The following is a 16,671-nucleotide window of genomic DNA, read 5'->3' as shown; positions in this document are numbered from 1 at the left end:
ACGAAGGAATGCCCATCCCTTGTTCTACCCTCTCATTAGAGACCTCATTATATCGCTTCGCGCCGCGGGACCTTGCGATGATTATATTACATTATTGTAATTGATTGAAGCATAACTATGGCATAACTTTAACACAATAAACTTATTACGGCGAACGAAAAATGGCAAATGGCAAATGGCTGCGCTGGTTAGGTGGTTACATTTGCGGCCGATAAACGTCCGATGCGAGGCCGAGGGGGCGCGTGTAACAACCCGTGAAAAAATTAATACTCGAGTATCCGCATACCTTAACACTCGTGGCATAATTTCCTCTGTTTGCATCGCTAATCGATTTTTAAGTCGAGGATTTCATTGCATCGGGGAAAAAAAAAAAAAAAACCAGTTACAATTTCTGGACCTAAATTATATATCCATTTGAAACTGTTCGATTATGCATGCATGTATTCCACGATTAACCTGAATTTTTGTAACGCGTGTTACGAACGTTTCGACGGTCGTGTCGAAATTGGACGTTGATAGTTTTTTTTCTTCACCCGTTCATTAGCTCGGCGTTTCGATGAATTAACGTGATCGATTCGTCAATCTGCCGAGATCGAATAACGTCCACCTGCTGCCTTTGAGAGACGCATCGAGTTAACCGCAATCCAGATGCCGTTTTAACTGTACTAATTTTATATTATACATCGACGCTTTTCTTAAGCTCGATTAAGGCTCACCTGCGATAACTGTTTCCGTAATTATGCAACCGTACGAGCCAATATCAATTCCCCTCGGTCTACGGTTATACCTACCACGCATCGTTGAAAAGGTGCACGGCGTGTCGATGCGGCCGATATTATTACCGACGTTGTGATATAAAATATAATAGCCATCGGATGGCCAGATACATCAGGATGGCTTAGAGCAGCTTGAATCTTTTAGCCGGATATAACCTTAGCTAAATAAATCTTTCGAGAGAACTGACTTCTCGTTGCGTTGTTCCAGAGCGTGTTTCGCAAGTGCAATAAAGTAGCTCCGGTATAGAACCTAAGTAAGTACCCATCTACTGTTTCTCCGGGTTCTTGGCGTAATAAAAATTCGTTGGCTGCTCGTAAACCCTTTCGGTGACTCGTACACGCCTAGAAAATGGCATAATAGTCTACCGTACTAATTTAGCACCATAAAAGTGCACCTACGTAGGAGTCAACGGGGGGGGGGGGGGGGGGATCACCTCCGACAACGACGCGCCTCATTCGCGTTAGGATGTACGATCACCCCGCGACGGGTTATATGGGACGAGACGGAACTGCAATAAGGGAGGAGATGGGGAGGGGGAAGAAATACGGTAAGGAGGCAAACTGTTATCGCTAACCCCGTACACACAAGGAAGAAATGGCAGGGAAAATGAGCCTTTCAAGGGCGTAGGACGCGAAATGCATTCGCGGTTCGGAGCTCGGGTGAAAACCGCAAGTGGGATGCGCAATTTCGCCTAGGAAAGACCGAGGAGAAGCCACGAGGCAGTTCTGCGTTGCGGGGAGTAAACGGCAAACGTTGCAGAAACGCCGCTACGGATACGCCGAAGGTTGAACCCGGTGCTAGTTGCGCGGGATAAAGAGGATGAGAAAAAGGGGAGGAGGACGAAGAGGAAGAGGTGGAGTCCCACCGGCCCGGTGGAATCGCGGGTGAAGAAGGAAGATCCCGTTCCCATAGAATGTTAATGCAAACTGCACGGTTCCGAGCTTCTGCAGTTGATTCTTTCGTTCGTTGTTCCGCGTTCGAAGCGCGGCGCGGGACGATCCTCGGTGTACCGGCTTCGCAGTCACACGCGTGCATTGTTACGTAATCGAGCGACTTGATTATCTCCACCTAACGACGCTCGATTCGTGTCTCACCTGACCTTTCTCTGACCTTTTTACCGCCCTCTCTCATCTTCGAAGGCTACAGCTACCGCGACAGTTTTCCCGGCTCTACTTTCAGCCACGAGGGGCGAGACGAGGACGATCTTTGGCCCCCCTCAGGCTTCGCGTATCATTCCTTTTGCGACCGCCTTCCGTCTTTAGACTAAAATCTTCCCGAGCAATCGCGAGTGCTCGTTTCTCGTTCTTTCACTTCCTCGTACGATGCAACGCTCCGGCATTTCCTGCCCTCTTTGATTCTGACTTTATCCGATTTTCACAGACGCTTGTGCCGCACAGCGCAAGCCAACACCCATCTCTGATATGCGCGTGCAATGGAAATAAACGTTTCTGCGCTATTAATAACTTATAAACCCTCTACGTACGTACGTTGATACTATGGAATGCACCGTGTAGTAATATAATCTCTGTGCGAAACCGCGAAATCTGAAGCATCTGCTCGTATTATCGCGTTCGACGAATAATGTCTGCTAATTGGAAACAATGAATGGCGCGACGTAATGCGAGTGGAAATTATTACTTCGAAATTTCGAAAAGCGAGGGGTGGAAAGAAAAAAAAAAAAACATAAATGATACGTACGAACGGAACGGATGAAAGCATCGCGTGATATAACATTTTGCAACAAACGTCAGGAGCGTATAACGGTTAGGCCATCCATGGGGAATTTATATCCGCAATTTCACGTGTGATTTTGAGCTATAGTTCCCCGGGGAGATTTTAGCTTTCGCCAACGGCGTAGCGAGCTATAAAATTTTCGCTTGATCCGAGGTGATTCTCTATGAAGTCGCTAAAACTTCGTTCATTATACCGCGAAGCTATTTTTCTTTTCACATGCACTTTCTAACAGGATCGCGAAGCTGCCCTCCCCAACTTTCAATACATTTCTTTGTCTTTTTTCTCTCGTTCATTATTGGCCCTGCACAATGGAGCGAGCTCTACGTATACGTATAGCGAGAAGAGAGGAGGACGAGGAGGAGGATAAGCGACAGGGAGGGAAAAAGAAGCGAATGAAGCTTCTTTTTTTTTCCTCAACTCTCGCGCTAGTTGACAAATGAAGATTCGAGGCCAACGAACCATCAACCGGGCAAAGACCGAGCGTAGCTGGCTGCTCATAAATTACAAATTCATTAGATTTGGAAAGTGTAATTTATTTCGCAGTTTATGCACCCTTGATCGCCGCTCTTTTCGGTAGGTAGCGTAATTTTTCACTTTCCTTCGAAAAATTTGCAAAATGTGAAACTTTACCGCGGCGCGGTGCGGCGCGGCGCGTTGCAGGTTATTATACAGCTTCGGATGAAACGGAGATTAATTTTATAGCCTTTCTCCTCGCTCCTCGCGTATCATTTTTCCACCCACCCTACGCTCGTTCGCTGTTCGGTAGTTAGCGAGCAGCTTTACGATCGTATTCGTTACGGTAAACAAACGAAAAAAATATTTTGCTAATCACACGCTCATTTGATCGTATTCGCGCGAATTCCGCTGTGTTATTCGGCCTCCCGTGTAAGCCCCGCAGGTGCCAGCGGGTCATCCCTTCCATTCGATTTTACACCCTTGCATACGTAACTATCGGAGGTGATCCGTGAGCTCAGGTACCACCTGCATCTGCCAAAGTACCACTGGTAACGTCACTAGACACTCACCGACAAAGGAATTCCCTCTCTCCGAGGCAGAGCTCCAGGCAATGCTGTCTCGAGGATGCTGAAACCGTGCGTTTCGTGTGCCCCTGAAGACGATGTCCTTGTACCCTATCGATGCACCAGGCTCTCTCGCAAGGTTTCACACCCAAACAGCTCTTCTGGGCGTAGATGGTAAACACGGGGAACTGAGACTGGGACAGCGCACCTGTTTCGCAAACAAAATCAACTGTTATTGCAATGCTCCGTCAAAGGGAATGCTAATCGGCTGATTAATGAAAAACATCCACACGGGGGCGGTGGGCGGTGGGCGGCGGTAGCCGGAGTCGCGGGTACCGTGGGGGGGTAAAAACTATGTTCAAATATACCGACCGGCTGTTATTCAAATTCGGTTTCGCCCCTAAATAAGTACGTAGGGTACTTCGTGATAACTGAATTTTCATAACTCACGATAAAACCGTAACAAAATTTCGGTACATTCGATCACGCGATCGGATCGTTAAAATGAAAAGCTTCGGGGTATCGGGATGAATATTCATAATTCCTCGGTTTGAAGTTAATTTATACGTTAAATAAGATGATCGGTCATGAATAACGTATACGATGACGTGAACTTGGAGAATTCATATATTATATTACTGAAACTTTGCGGTATCGTAATTGAACCCATCCTCACAATTCAAACGGAGTTGAACCTCTCGGGTAAAATATCTGCAACGCTCGCTCGTTTTACGGACATTTCACCTGTACGTATGCGCCCGAGATGACCGGTTCCCCGCCGCAGAGAACAAAAAATTAATAAAAACCACCTGGCCATCCGCGTTCAGCCTAGGCTTGACGCTTGTACGGCAAACTATGTTGGTAATGTAACGAGTTCCGTCGATCAACGTTTAATGCTCGGTATCCTCCGATGCGGCGGCGAATGAAAAAAACGACGAAAAAATAGAAGAAAATTTGCTCGATTATATTTTCCCGCAAAACAATTCATTACCCGGGGTACAACAACCCTGGTGATACACGTGGTTGCATAGGCATTTGAACGGGTGTACGCTGAAAATTATTCCGGATGGACACGCACGTGCGCTGCACGTTCCCTCATTAATCGAATATAACTAACGCGTACACATGAATTGCATGCGGGATATTTTAGCGCGGTATTATTAATTAACCGGAGATATTATCCGGATAAAAAGTTTGTTAACCTAACTTCATTCGTTACCTGTCAGATAAAAGTCAGCAGGGTATTATTATCCCGGGGGAATTTCGCACGGAAGAATCTCCACGGTTTCAATGTCGTAACGTCAATTTCGCTCTAATAATACGCGCCTTGGGGCGATGAAAAAAATATACACACGGATATACGGTGTACGTTGTATATATACATGGAAAGAAAATAAGAAAATAACGACCAGCCATTTTTACCCCCCTAAGATCCCGAGGACCCGGGTGCGTGAAATCACCGAATGTGAAAAGGGAGAAAGAGATTCTTGTTGCGCGTTTTATTGCGGCACCTTTCAACGTCGTTCAAGGTGTTAAGATCGGGAAAGTCACAGCCGGAGAAACCTACGCGTATACCCCATGTACTTTGTACATATCTACCTATGTACATCCGCACGATATACCTACGTATTCCCCGTACACGTATGACACATACACGCGCGACGTGCTTTGCCTAGGTGAAAAAATGGAAGACACCGCGCCGGTCAAAGTAAATAACAAGAACAAAAAAAGAAAAAAAAAAAAAGAAAAAAGAAAAAACGAAAAAGAAAAAGTAAAGAAACAGGTTTACCAGTTTAGCACCCTATTTCTTTCATTTTCATTTCTTCGTCCCGTAGTTCGGGCGAACCCTTTCGTTTTATCGGGCGCCCGGACAACTGTTCGACGAGTTTTGACAGTAATAAAAAAAAATGAACGCACGGAGGACGGAGGTTTGGCGGCGAACGAGAAGGCTAACCCTAAAGGGGCACTGCCGATGTACGCCATAATCGAACACATATTACGGCGTTACGTTATTCACCGTTCTCCCATGCCAATGACGAGAAGTTAATTGCCGAGCGACACGAGATACGTGAAGCGGAATGCCGACGTATTAGCGTTGCCAGAGTTTTACGAAACATCACCTAATAAAATCGATTCAAAGCCCCGCTGGTATACCGTAAGGCGATTATGGTAACCGAGAAAATCAATTCGTTCCCGGCACTGAAATTGGCCTTCGGCAGGAATTATTTTCACTCGAATATATCCACGACGCCCGAGCAATTGATCCAATATCGAGTGGTAACGATCGGAGCTTTGACGCAGCCGAACGGCGGTAGCGACGTAATATCGGCAATATTGATCGAAGATTAAGTAAGCGATCGTTGATATCGTCGGTACCGACAACCTGTTTCGTTCGGATTATCGTAGGAATTTCCGGGACGATGACGCGGCCGTTGCCGCCGTGCTCACCTCGCCTAGCCTGTACGTACGCCATCCGCAACGCACTCGGGTTCAAAATCTCGGTCAAGAAGCATCGACGAGGCGAATCCCTCGATGCTCCTCTTTGTCGCCCCGGAGATGCAGTTGCCGATACCCACCAGGCGATGTAGATATATACGAGTATATATACGTGTACACATCCGTTCCGTCGGGGTACGGAATGTCTGATGGATTTTTAAAACCGCGTATATCCGCGTTACGTCTCGCCTGTATGTATAAGCGCCGCGACTTCTGCATAATCACACCGGATCGCGTGCACAGTTTTCAAGGAGATTCCGTACGTACCGAAAAACTACTCGAAGGGTTCCATCGCTTCGAAGTTCGAGATCGAACGTTGTTCGAGCCAACGGAGAAAAAATTCAATTTCTCTTTCAAATTCCCTTTCATTGTATTTCTATGACTGTCAAAATCGTCGAAGACAGTGGACTACTGCAGTGGCAATTTCGAGATGAATAGGCGTCGGATTCTTTACAGAAAAAAATCGTGGAGATCACAGAATTGACCCGGTACACACGAACGTTCTCCGATCTCTGACGGGACCTGCCGATAAATTTGAGTACGGAATCGTTTTGTCTGTAAATTTCATATCGCTAACCTTTTTCTGATACGTGATCGATTGTCAGTGAGCTTTGTCTACACGTGACTCGCCAACCCTATACTTAGACCGGAGCATGTTCGGTACGAAGCGAATAGTACCGTGCGACCTACGGTCGCGAAAAATACCACGTTATACGTTCACCGGCCTCTGAGATCTAAAATTTAATCCTAGCCCTTGGGCAAGGTTCCTCTAATTTCAATTGTAATTGTAACGTCCGTGCCCCAAGGTGTTCGAACGCACGGTTATTATTTGCTGAGAAAGTTGAACGTGATGCTGCTTACGTTGGTTTGCGCGGTACCTTACACCTACTTTCAACACGCAACCTGACCGATGGTCGGGTATATTTACTTGTACCTACATCGTTGTCAAAAATCGTGTCCCGACACCTTTTGTAACGTCACAAGGCGGAGGAGAACGAGGTAAAAAATCTCAACATCAAAGTAATCGTTGTTTCGAACTTTTTTTTTCTTTCATCTTTACTTTCACGTATATTTTCACAATAGCTTTCATCGGATGTCGCGACGCCTTTGACGTCGATCCGCCATATTATAAGCTCTCGCGCCTCCCGATTTACGGTGTGAAGCCGCGGGGATCGGACAACGCGATTAGTTCTGTCAGTCAAGGAATAATGGGGAGCCGGTCGCGCGTCGTGTATCCTCCTTATTCCTTCAAAGAGCACCGCAAAAAACGCCATCGACGTCCAAGGAAAAGGCCTCGTTACCAAATTCATCGAGCCTCGGTAGATTCAATCGCGCTATGACCGCTCGTCATGTTCGCGAATTCCTCATGATTTCAGGATCCCGGGGACACGGCGTCACGTGCCGCCGAACCATTCCCTGAACCCAAAGGGCTCGTTTGCCGCGATTGATTTCGTCGGCTGACGAGGCAGGTACACACGGGTCGAACGGTCGAACGAACGGACGGACGGACGGTCGGACGTGTATTACCTGTACCTTGCGCTATCTGCTCGCTCGGATTTTTCCAGTCATTCTTCGGGGTCAACGGCGGGTGCCCGGCATCCGTCGTCGAGTCACGAGTCATCGCTATGCCTGAGTTTAACTCTTGACACTATCTAATACCGGTTCGATTTTATAACGGGAAATAATTCGCCGTCACGATTATCCCGGTGGCAGTGCTACTTCTTCCAAATGTGGAACGTGAGCCGTTCGTTTTCCTAGCCTCCTCGAATATACTGCCGCTGTCTCTTTTAACGGCGGTACAACGCGCGGCTATAATCTACGAAATATCTCCGATGCCTTCTCGGAGGTCGGGATGCGTTCATCGCGGTCACCCGATCCGAGGAAACCCGGACCGCGCGCACGTATTCGCCGAGGCCGAGTTCCTCGGGACGCGAAGCGAGGACCTCGATTACGTGACACGCGGTCGCGTGGTTCCAATAATAACTCGAAATCTGTTGCTCCATCTGAGAGGAGGTGTAAGAGGGAAGATAGGGGGAGGGGGGGAAACCGTGCGTGCAGCGGAGCACCGCGTGCTGGATTGCGTGAGACGACGGGCGTGCATGATTTTTGATACGTGCGTGCGCGTCGCGGGGGAATAAACGGGGTGGCGAGAAAGGCGAGAAAGGAGGAATGTACAATGACTTCGCGGGTGTCTTTGGGCTGCGGTTTCGCGAGTGCGCTACGGTAGGGTGAGTAAGTAAGTGAGTAGGTGCGCGGGGCAGATAGGTGGGTGGGTGAGTAGATGAGGGCATTCGGTTGGCTGATCGTATTCCTTGAGCGAGTGGAGTGAGGACTTCCACACATCTGCGAAGGGGAAGTGCTTTGATCGCTCGTTCGCGTTAAGTATTCTCGAGACAACGCGGTATGCCATTTCCCACGGCTATTTGGAATCGAATCGCGCGCGCGGGTCCCGCGTACACCTATGCATGCGCGTTCCCCTATACCTGGACTCGCGTGCATGCTAGATGGAACCGGTAACGGTGACGTACGCTCTCCGAGCTCTTCGACTCTTCGCGTGTCTGTGCGCGCGCGTTGTTCGAACGGCGAAGGAATGGAAGGAAAGGGAATTAAAGGGAAGAGTTTCTCGTGCTCAATGGTATTCGGACATGGCTCGGTCGGGGAGGGACGCCTTGATGTGGTGTGCGGCGCACCGAAGACCTCGAAACCCCAAGACCCGAAGGAAAGGCGAACCGAGTGCCCCCGCTGGACAGGGGAGGACATAGAACGGATAACAACGCCGTTGTTAAGTGGATTAAACTGACCACCACGTGAAACCTAGCTCGGTCTCGCGGCCCACTGGTCGCTCAATCGCCGGAGCCGGACGGCTGACCGACCAACCGACTGGATAGCCATGTGTGAAATTGACTTGTGAATTATGTGTAATTTGTCACACTGGCTGCCGTTGCGCCGTACTACCGGCTATTTCGATACACCCGCATTTCTTTTTTACACCAGCGGACAACGCGCGAATAACGTACCCCTCATAGATAGTTTTTCGAAAAATATCTCAACGCGTATTTGGTCTGTCGGAATTTTCTGAGTTTATCTATTTCCTTAGTCCTCGGCACTTCAACCTACGGTTTGATCTACGGTTTAACGAACGTTGAGGGATCCCAATTAACCGACCGGACAATTTTGATGTAATAGTATCGAAAGTACATAGTTATTAAATGATCCTAAACGCGCAGTGAAACCGAAGCGAGCGTCGTAACAAAAGCGTGTTCGAACAACCCCGTGCGATCTTTCAGCCGTATCGCGAGTCCGGTAACGTTCGACGCGAGCTACCGCGTTCCATTCCAGGTCTTCTTTAATTACTGCTCAGAGGTGTACGATGCAAAAGATAGGGATAACTCAAGTGTTTGAAGTCTAACAAGGAAAAGAGGTTGTAGCTAGGATATCGTGTGTGTAGCGAGATGTAAATATTTCTTATTAAAGGATAAATCGTACTCGTGTTAAACCCCCTTGTGCATTTTATATGGAAATCATTATTATGCATTAGTGCGGTATGTGGTATTATGGTCAAGTGCAGCAGTACTCGGTATCGTTGGTATGCAGCGATGCCCCGTTACTCGAAGCGTCGACGTAGAATAACCCATCGCAAGGTTGCAAGAGTCGCGCGAGACGGACGTGGCGACACGAGTAGCGAACGAATGATATTCTCCTCTCTTCGACTCTGTTCCGCTCTCTCTTGACCCCTGTCATCGACACGTATCGCCCCGATACCGTTCCTCTTTTTTTACGCGCAACACCCAGCTTCGGATTTAGTTTCTCTTCCGAGAAATATCCTCGTCGAGAATATGATGATGTATGACAAATCGTAACAAAAGCGACGCGAAGAAATCTTTCGGAGTTAAAAATAGAGAAAAAATCAAGTTACGAAACAAAGTCGTGAGTTGAAAGGCTTCACTAATTCCGTCGTTGTAAGCAGAGTTCGAACAGAGAGATGAGAGGAGTCAAATAAGACGTGGAAAAGGAATGAATAAGAATGAGAGATTTCCGAAGTGATGCTCCGAACTACCGGTGGTCACACTTTACATATCGGCTACACTATTGCGTATTGCGTAAAAAAGCCCGTTGGTTCGGGTCGAAAGTGTTGAAAGGATGGTTCGAGTGACCTCTTTCATCGAGTGCTGTACGAAATGGTTAAGCGAAGGTCATTCGCTCTGCTACTCGTCGAAAAATAAGCAAGCCGAATCGCGTAACGGATTCCACGGGAGCAGCAGAAGAAGAATCTCGTGCTAACGGATAAAACAAAAGTCGAAGTCAGCCGAGAAGTTGCAGATTTGCGGTTGCCGCGCGTTCCGTCATTCAGAACAGAATAATATCAGAAGGGGGTATGAAAATAACTGCGAAGAATCTCGCACGACGAAAAAGCAAAAGAAAAATAATAAAATAACGGTCGAACTGTTCGAGGGGCCCTAAATGTGTAACGGGTCTCGACTCCCTTTACGCGCTCGCTGCACTCGCATTAATTCCGGGCGGGTAAAATAAATTTCGCACTTTCTGGCAATGCATTCTCTATTAGTGTGTAATTAATGTTCCTACTCCGTGAGAAGCCTTGGACGGATAGTTTATATTAATTACACCCCGGAAGATTCAATTAGTGCGTTTCTCGTTACACTTACTTATACCGGCATCCATTATTCATATACGAGAAGCTTACAGCTCGCCAGCAGGCACAAACCCCCCCCCCCCACCATGACAATGTACGAGATTCTGATGTCTTATTCTTCGCTTTGCCCCGTATAACTTTGGGTTATCTATCAATTCAATTATGATTTCCCGAGTTCCGCGCTCGCAATCTTATTTCCGGTACAAGAAAACGTCTCCACGCAAAACTCGGCGACCTCGAGGACCGGTGAGTAAAATGTCCCGGCTGGTATTTCGGCGAGCGAACAAAGGGAAATGGGACGTCAGTTTATTCGAATCGGTGTAAAATTGTCGGGTCTTGCGTCGGGATTAAGATTAGGAGTTAAAAGGCATTATTCTTGGTATAAAGCGTCGAGAAAAGGCAGAAGGCTTAGCGGCTCCAAATTGAGCTTCGTTGATCTTTATCGAGTCGCGATTTGTCTTATTTTACCTGGAACGAGAACCGATAATGGAATAGGTAGATATAGAGAGAAGAAAGGAAGGAAAGTCCCGCTCTACCGAAGACCGGAGATCGCTGATAAAACCTGTGCCATTCCATAGCCATTAACAATAAGTATATTTGACGTAGGTTATACCCGGCTTACGCCGGCGAACACGCGACCTATCCGTATTTCTGAATTCAATCTCATAATTACACCCCGTACGCGTCACGTGTGCGGTTGAACGGTCGACTCCTACCGGGAACGCCGCGGCCGTCCCACGTCCCTTCGGAACTCGTACCGCATTAAAAAGTGCATTCGCTAAGCGATTCGTAACGCGGTAGCGTACGATGTGCACGCGAGTCCAACGATTAAGAATGAAATCTAATACCCACCTACCGTAGAACAATCATAACAGTAATCATAACAGTGATCATAACATTATTAATAACAGTGCAGTCGGTGGCATCAAGAAGAGATCTAGCGAACGGTATACCCGTATACAGAACTATCGTACACCGGTGTATAGTTAGTATACGTATACGTATATATTTATATATATACGCGTGCGTATCTTTACATCGAGGCAAAGGCAACTGGCTCTTCCGACTCCTTGGCGAGGTTCGTGCACCGTTACACCTACTCTTTGAATCGCCGGTCCGCTTCGAGCGATTTTTGAATCTCACGCCTACCGCTCCGCGAGTATAGCGGGCATTCCGCTCAGACGCCAGATATACCGGGGACACACCACCGCGACGCGTCAATGTCGAAACGCCTAACGAGGGGGCCCTCGCACATTTATTCAGAGAATCCACTCCGATTTAATCTCACCTGGATTATTATCCGCGTTGGAGCTGAACAGCACGCACAGACCCGTTTCATAGTTGACCGCCTGGCAGGAATCGTTCGCCTGACATGTCTCGAGGCAGTCGGTGAGCATCAACGTCCCCGGTATGGAGTCCAACATGTTCGCGGGGGCCGTGTAAACCCATCCGGTGACCAACTCGAAACCGACCATTTCGGGGTCGCACTCGTCCGAGCCGGCTGAAGGACCCGTGTAGTCCGGACCCGATACCGCGGACGGTTCCGCCGACGCCGACATTACGGAAGAAGCGTCCTCCGCCGATGCGGCGGTACCGATGATTAGCAGGACAACACCCGCGATCGACTGGAGAGTCACCATCCGGCACACTGGGCTGCTCATTGTCAGGCCAACCCGTTAAACCACTGCGTTATCTGCAAAGAAACGAAGAAAAAAGGTCGTTCGTTAGAGAGTTTATACCGTATCTCCTGGATTATTTCGTCTTATCGGTGTCAACCGGTCGCTATCTGAAAATTCACCCCCGACCCCGGTTCCTTCCTTTCCCTATCGGTCCCTCTTCGTTACCCCCCGCGCCATCCGAGCGACTCGAGAGGCTACCGGCGAGCGAGCGAAGGTCGAAAGAAGGCCGAACACCGTCGCAGGACTAACGAAGCACCCGGGGTACGCTCATTACCGCTCACCGCCAACCCTCGCAGGATTTGGGCGAGAGCCACCATCGAAGCCCGGTACACTCGTGAATTATGCAAGTTTATGTACGTGCGTGTGTACTCTATATAACTATCCCGGGGTCGTGCAAATATTAGAACAACGATCCTGATCTATAGAAACATCGAGTGCGTGGGCGGACCTTTGGCAAATATTTAACTAGGCCAGTTTTCCCAAAACTCTGTCACTTGTTTCCGCACGTCACGGTTGTCCGTCCGGACTCGCCTCTGTATTATCGTGAACTGAAGTGACGCCGGAGTGGAGTAACATTGACGAGATCGGCCGAAACCAGAACACTGTTATAACGGACACGGATCGGGACGCGTGCCTCCCGTAAGAAGGCGTGAAAATTCTTCCGGCATAACGACCCACGAAGATATGCGCCGAGTTTCAGTACCGAGTATACTTATATTCACGGATCATCGTCTAGCGGTAGCTATGGTACAACGAGATTGGCCTACAATGGCAGAAGATATCGATTATCCGTGAACTATTTTTTGTTCCGTACTACCGGCCGTACACATTTTATAACGTCACGTGGCACCGACTATTTATTAAAAATTTTTCGTTACAAAATTACTATTCCTCCCAAGTCGATATTTTTTTTTTCGTTTTTTTTACTTTTCTCTCGCCGCTGACCGATCTCCAAAGGCTTCGCCTCAGCAACGACATTCGACGACGAATTCCCGCCCTGTACAGTCGAGATGAGAAAAGCACAGCGCTACACCTGCCAGAGGTATGCCGATGGAAGAAAATCGACCGATCGATCGAAATTTCACAACTCCGAGAGAAGTTTCCCTCGACCAAAAATAGACTCGGTGCGTGAATTTCGATATTTTCCTCCGCGAGGGAGCATGGGAATGTCTCGCGGGTATACGGCGCGCGCGCGCGCGCGTAAATATTTCATACAACAGCGAAACGTGGATATATGCATGTGCAGAAATAAATGTGGACGGAAGTAGATGGTACACGTTTCCGTGGCCACGTACGAAGATCCACGCGATCGTTGATCAAGGATCGATGAACGACGAAGACGTTCGAACGGCGTATAAAAGAGTCGGGAGGATGACGGTACACGCACGTGTGAACACGGCGACCTGGCCGTACCTGCTGCGACAAGCGACGCGCGGCGTCTTTGAATACGCGCAGCCGGATATACCTGGTCGACCGCTACCTTCAGACTCTTTCTCCGTTTACCTGGCCAACAGTATTTCTTTCTCTCTTTGGGTTTCGCGCACCAGGTGCCGACGCGTCACATGCTAGAGTAACGGGTCCCGGAGACGTTCCGAGACCCAATCACAATAACAACCGCACAATCGCAGTCGTAGATCTCCGGGCCGCACCACCTTGGAATTCAACAGAAACTGATCACGAAACGAGGAACTCTTCCTGGCGCTAGATCATCGGCTATCCTCCTTTTGTTTGCCGAGCTAATTAGCCGATATACTCATTCTCATTGGTTCTCCACCGTAGATTACGATCCTTGACCCGGGTCGAGTTACCCCGAGGACACAAGCGTCCTCCTTCCTTCATCTCTCCCCCTCTCTCCCCCTCTCTCTCTCTCTCTCTCTCTTTATCATTTCCGAGTGCACTTTCGGTTCCATACCTCGAAAGAAGAAGTATCGGACTGCAAGGGATCGGACACGCCGTATCAAACCGCGTACGACCGACCGAATTCAACTTCACCGCGTCACAGACCCCTGACGCAGCTATTTTCACTATTTCTGGCGACGTCATCGTTACCCCAACGCCGCATAATCGCAGGTGCACGAACGTGTTGAGTAATACTGCCAAAAGCAACAGTTCCCAATCTCCTGGGTGCTCGCCTGCATTTCCCACATTATTTCACACCAGATATCCGACAACTACTCTTTCGCTCAATTAATTATGGTAGCGAATTGAGGAAGACCGAGGACACGGGGTGTCGGTACCCGGTCTCTTTCTACCTGGGGTGTGACGATCGTCGGGGGAATCGTTGGCGTTTGAAAATCGTCCGAGTATCATTTAATGGGGAATGGTTGTCCTGCGGTACGAAGACCAGGAAAACGGTGGCCGCGGATAAGCAGGAAACTGGTTTATGTCTGGTTACCCCGTGTCTCTAAGTGGGTACCACTGCCTTCTATAGCCGGAATACGGATACTGTTACCGGAGAGGTATGACTCGCGTCATTCGCTAACAAACACCAGCAGTCCTCCTTCGTCCCGGCAGACACCGCGCTCCGGGAGAAGCTGTGGAACCCCCCGATGGCGCAACCCCATATACGTAAGTCGGTGTGTACGTCGCATACCGTACAGCAGCTACCCGCGCTTGTATTTGCCGAGGACAGATACGAGCAGCTACTCCGGGCCTAAGGTATTCGCGTTTAGGTAACGCGAACGGGCTGTCGTACGGTGATGGATCCGTACCTCAAACCCTGAGTTTTTGGGGGGCGGGGGTGGGGTGGGGATAGCGGCAAAGTAACGCGGTAATTAAACTTTAGTCGTATTATGCAGGACCTCCTCGGAGTGTCACGGAAGATTGATGAACCGTTCCCTGTTTGGCGTCGCCACCCTAGACGCGACGCGACGCGACGCAAATATACATACGATACACGAGCCTGTGGCACACCAAGCTTACGTGCAACCGGTAGGAGTGTGGCGTATGCCGTCTACCGAACGAACACCGCCGATTTGCTTCCGCCGCCTGGGAGCCTGCCCGAGCAGCCTTCCCTGGAACCATTCTTATCGCCACCTTCTATACAATAGTTGGCGTGTAGTGCCTCCCGCCGGATCGTGATTAAAGATCTTGTCACGGGGTGGCGGAACGCTCGGTCTATTCTATCTGAATACTCGCATGCTTAATCTGCTAGCGTTGCAACTGTTTGCACACTTCGCGTTGCGGTGGTACGAGTTCTGAGGAAATCCTCATCACCGAGCTTCGGGGTAATCGAGTTCAGGTGTTCCGGGCGTAAGGCTGCCCTCCTACGTCCACGTGCTCGCCACGTATACCGTATACGGGCTCCGAGAGCGGGTTATTTTATCGGTCAGGTGGAGGAAAATAGACCGCCACGGCGAAGTCGACTCGCGAATATTATACGAACACCCGGCCGAACGAGTACGCGTGATATACCTGGATATTATTTACCGCGTGCGAGACCCTCGTCCGTTGCATTATACTTGTGGATTGCGGATTTATATGCAGATTCCTCGTCGATTCGAATTTCCATAGAGGTGCCGCGGCGATCGCATCTATTTTTTCGACAAATAAAAAGAGGAGAAAGAAGGTCCGTCTCTCGCCCAGTTCCGATTTACATTCCGCTGTATCCCGTTACCTCGGAAGCGCAGCGATCGTCGAAAATTAAACGTCCAGAATTCAATACGTCAAAAATCAGCGCCATCAAATCAGCCGAACGTACAACCCGGTCGTAAACCGGATCTCGAAATCTCCTTTTCCGACCGATACGGAGATTCCGGATTTGAGACGGTTCCTGTCAACCGTTCAATTACCCGCTCACCTACTCGTCGCACCGGCACGATATATTTTCAGAAGTGGCAGTGCCTAACGATCACCATTATTGTACATCTTACGCGTACGTCGAAAAGAGTTAGAAATAAGATGGATAGACGCGCCGGAAGGGTTGCCGTAATGTAACCTGCCGCGGCACCGAGTATTATGCACCGTGCGTTTATAATTGCCACTTTGCGGTAATAATTTTATTCCACGTTCTGGTGCAATCGCGTATAACGCTAGACCACAATTGTCCGTAGAGCAACGGTTCTTCCGTTATCCGGGCGAGTGCGCGTGATTGCTAATAAATATACCTATCTCCGTTGGATTTCCAACCGCAACGCTTCGTAAATTCGACGAGTGTTCACCGCTAGCGAACACGGCTCTCGGATTCGCAACTCTCGACACCTTCGTCCGTATTGAGGTGATATTTTTCCATCGCGATTCGCGATAGCTATGGTACACCGATATCGCTATCCATCTAGTCGTTCCGATGTCTCCCGAGTGCTTGTAATAGTCGGAC

General features: G+C 48.9%; 2 protein-coding genes across 4 annotated transcripts in view; one reads left to right on the top strand and one right to left on the bottom strand.

The window, feature by feature from the left end:
• LOC105684569 (autophagy-related protein 16-1) overlaps positions 1-16,671 on the top strand; it is a 234,768-nt gene that overhangs the window by 143,194 nt on the left and 74,903 nt on the right. The window lies entirely within an intron of this gene.
• The window catches only part of LOC105693965, a 90,281-nt gene that overhangs the window by 26,639 nt on the left and 46,971 nt on the right, over positions 1-16,671 (bottom strand). The window contains exons 2-3 of the mRNA XM_012414250.3: positions 11,966-12,370; positions 3,537-3,738 (exon numbers count right to left, since the gene is read on the bottom strand). Coding sequence (XP_012269673.2) covers positions 3,537-3,738; positions 11,966-12,338 — 575 coding nt within the window. The 5' untranslated portion in view covers positions 12,339-12,370. The remainder of the gene's footprint in view (positions 1-3,536; positions 3,739-11,965; positions 12,371-16,671) is intronic.

Source organism: Athalia rosae, chromosome 2, assembly GCF_917208135.1.
Source record: "Athalia rosae chromosome 2, iyAthRosa1.1, whole genome shotgun sequence".
NCBI lineage: Eukaryota > Metazoa > Arthropoda > Insecta > Hymenoptera > Athaliidae > Athalia > Athalia rosae.
This window is presented reverse-complemented; position numbering and strand designations above follow the sequence as displayed.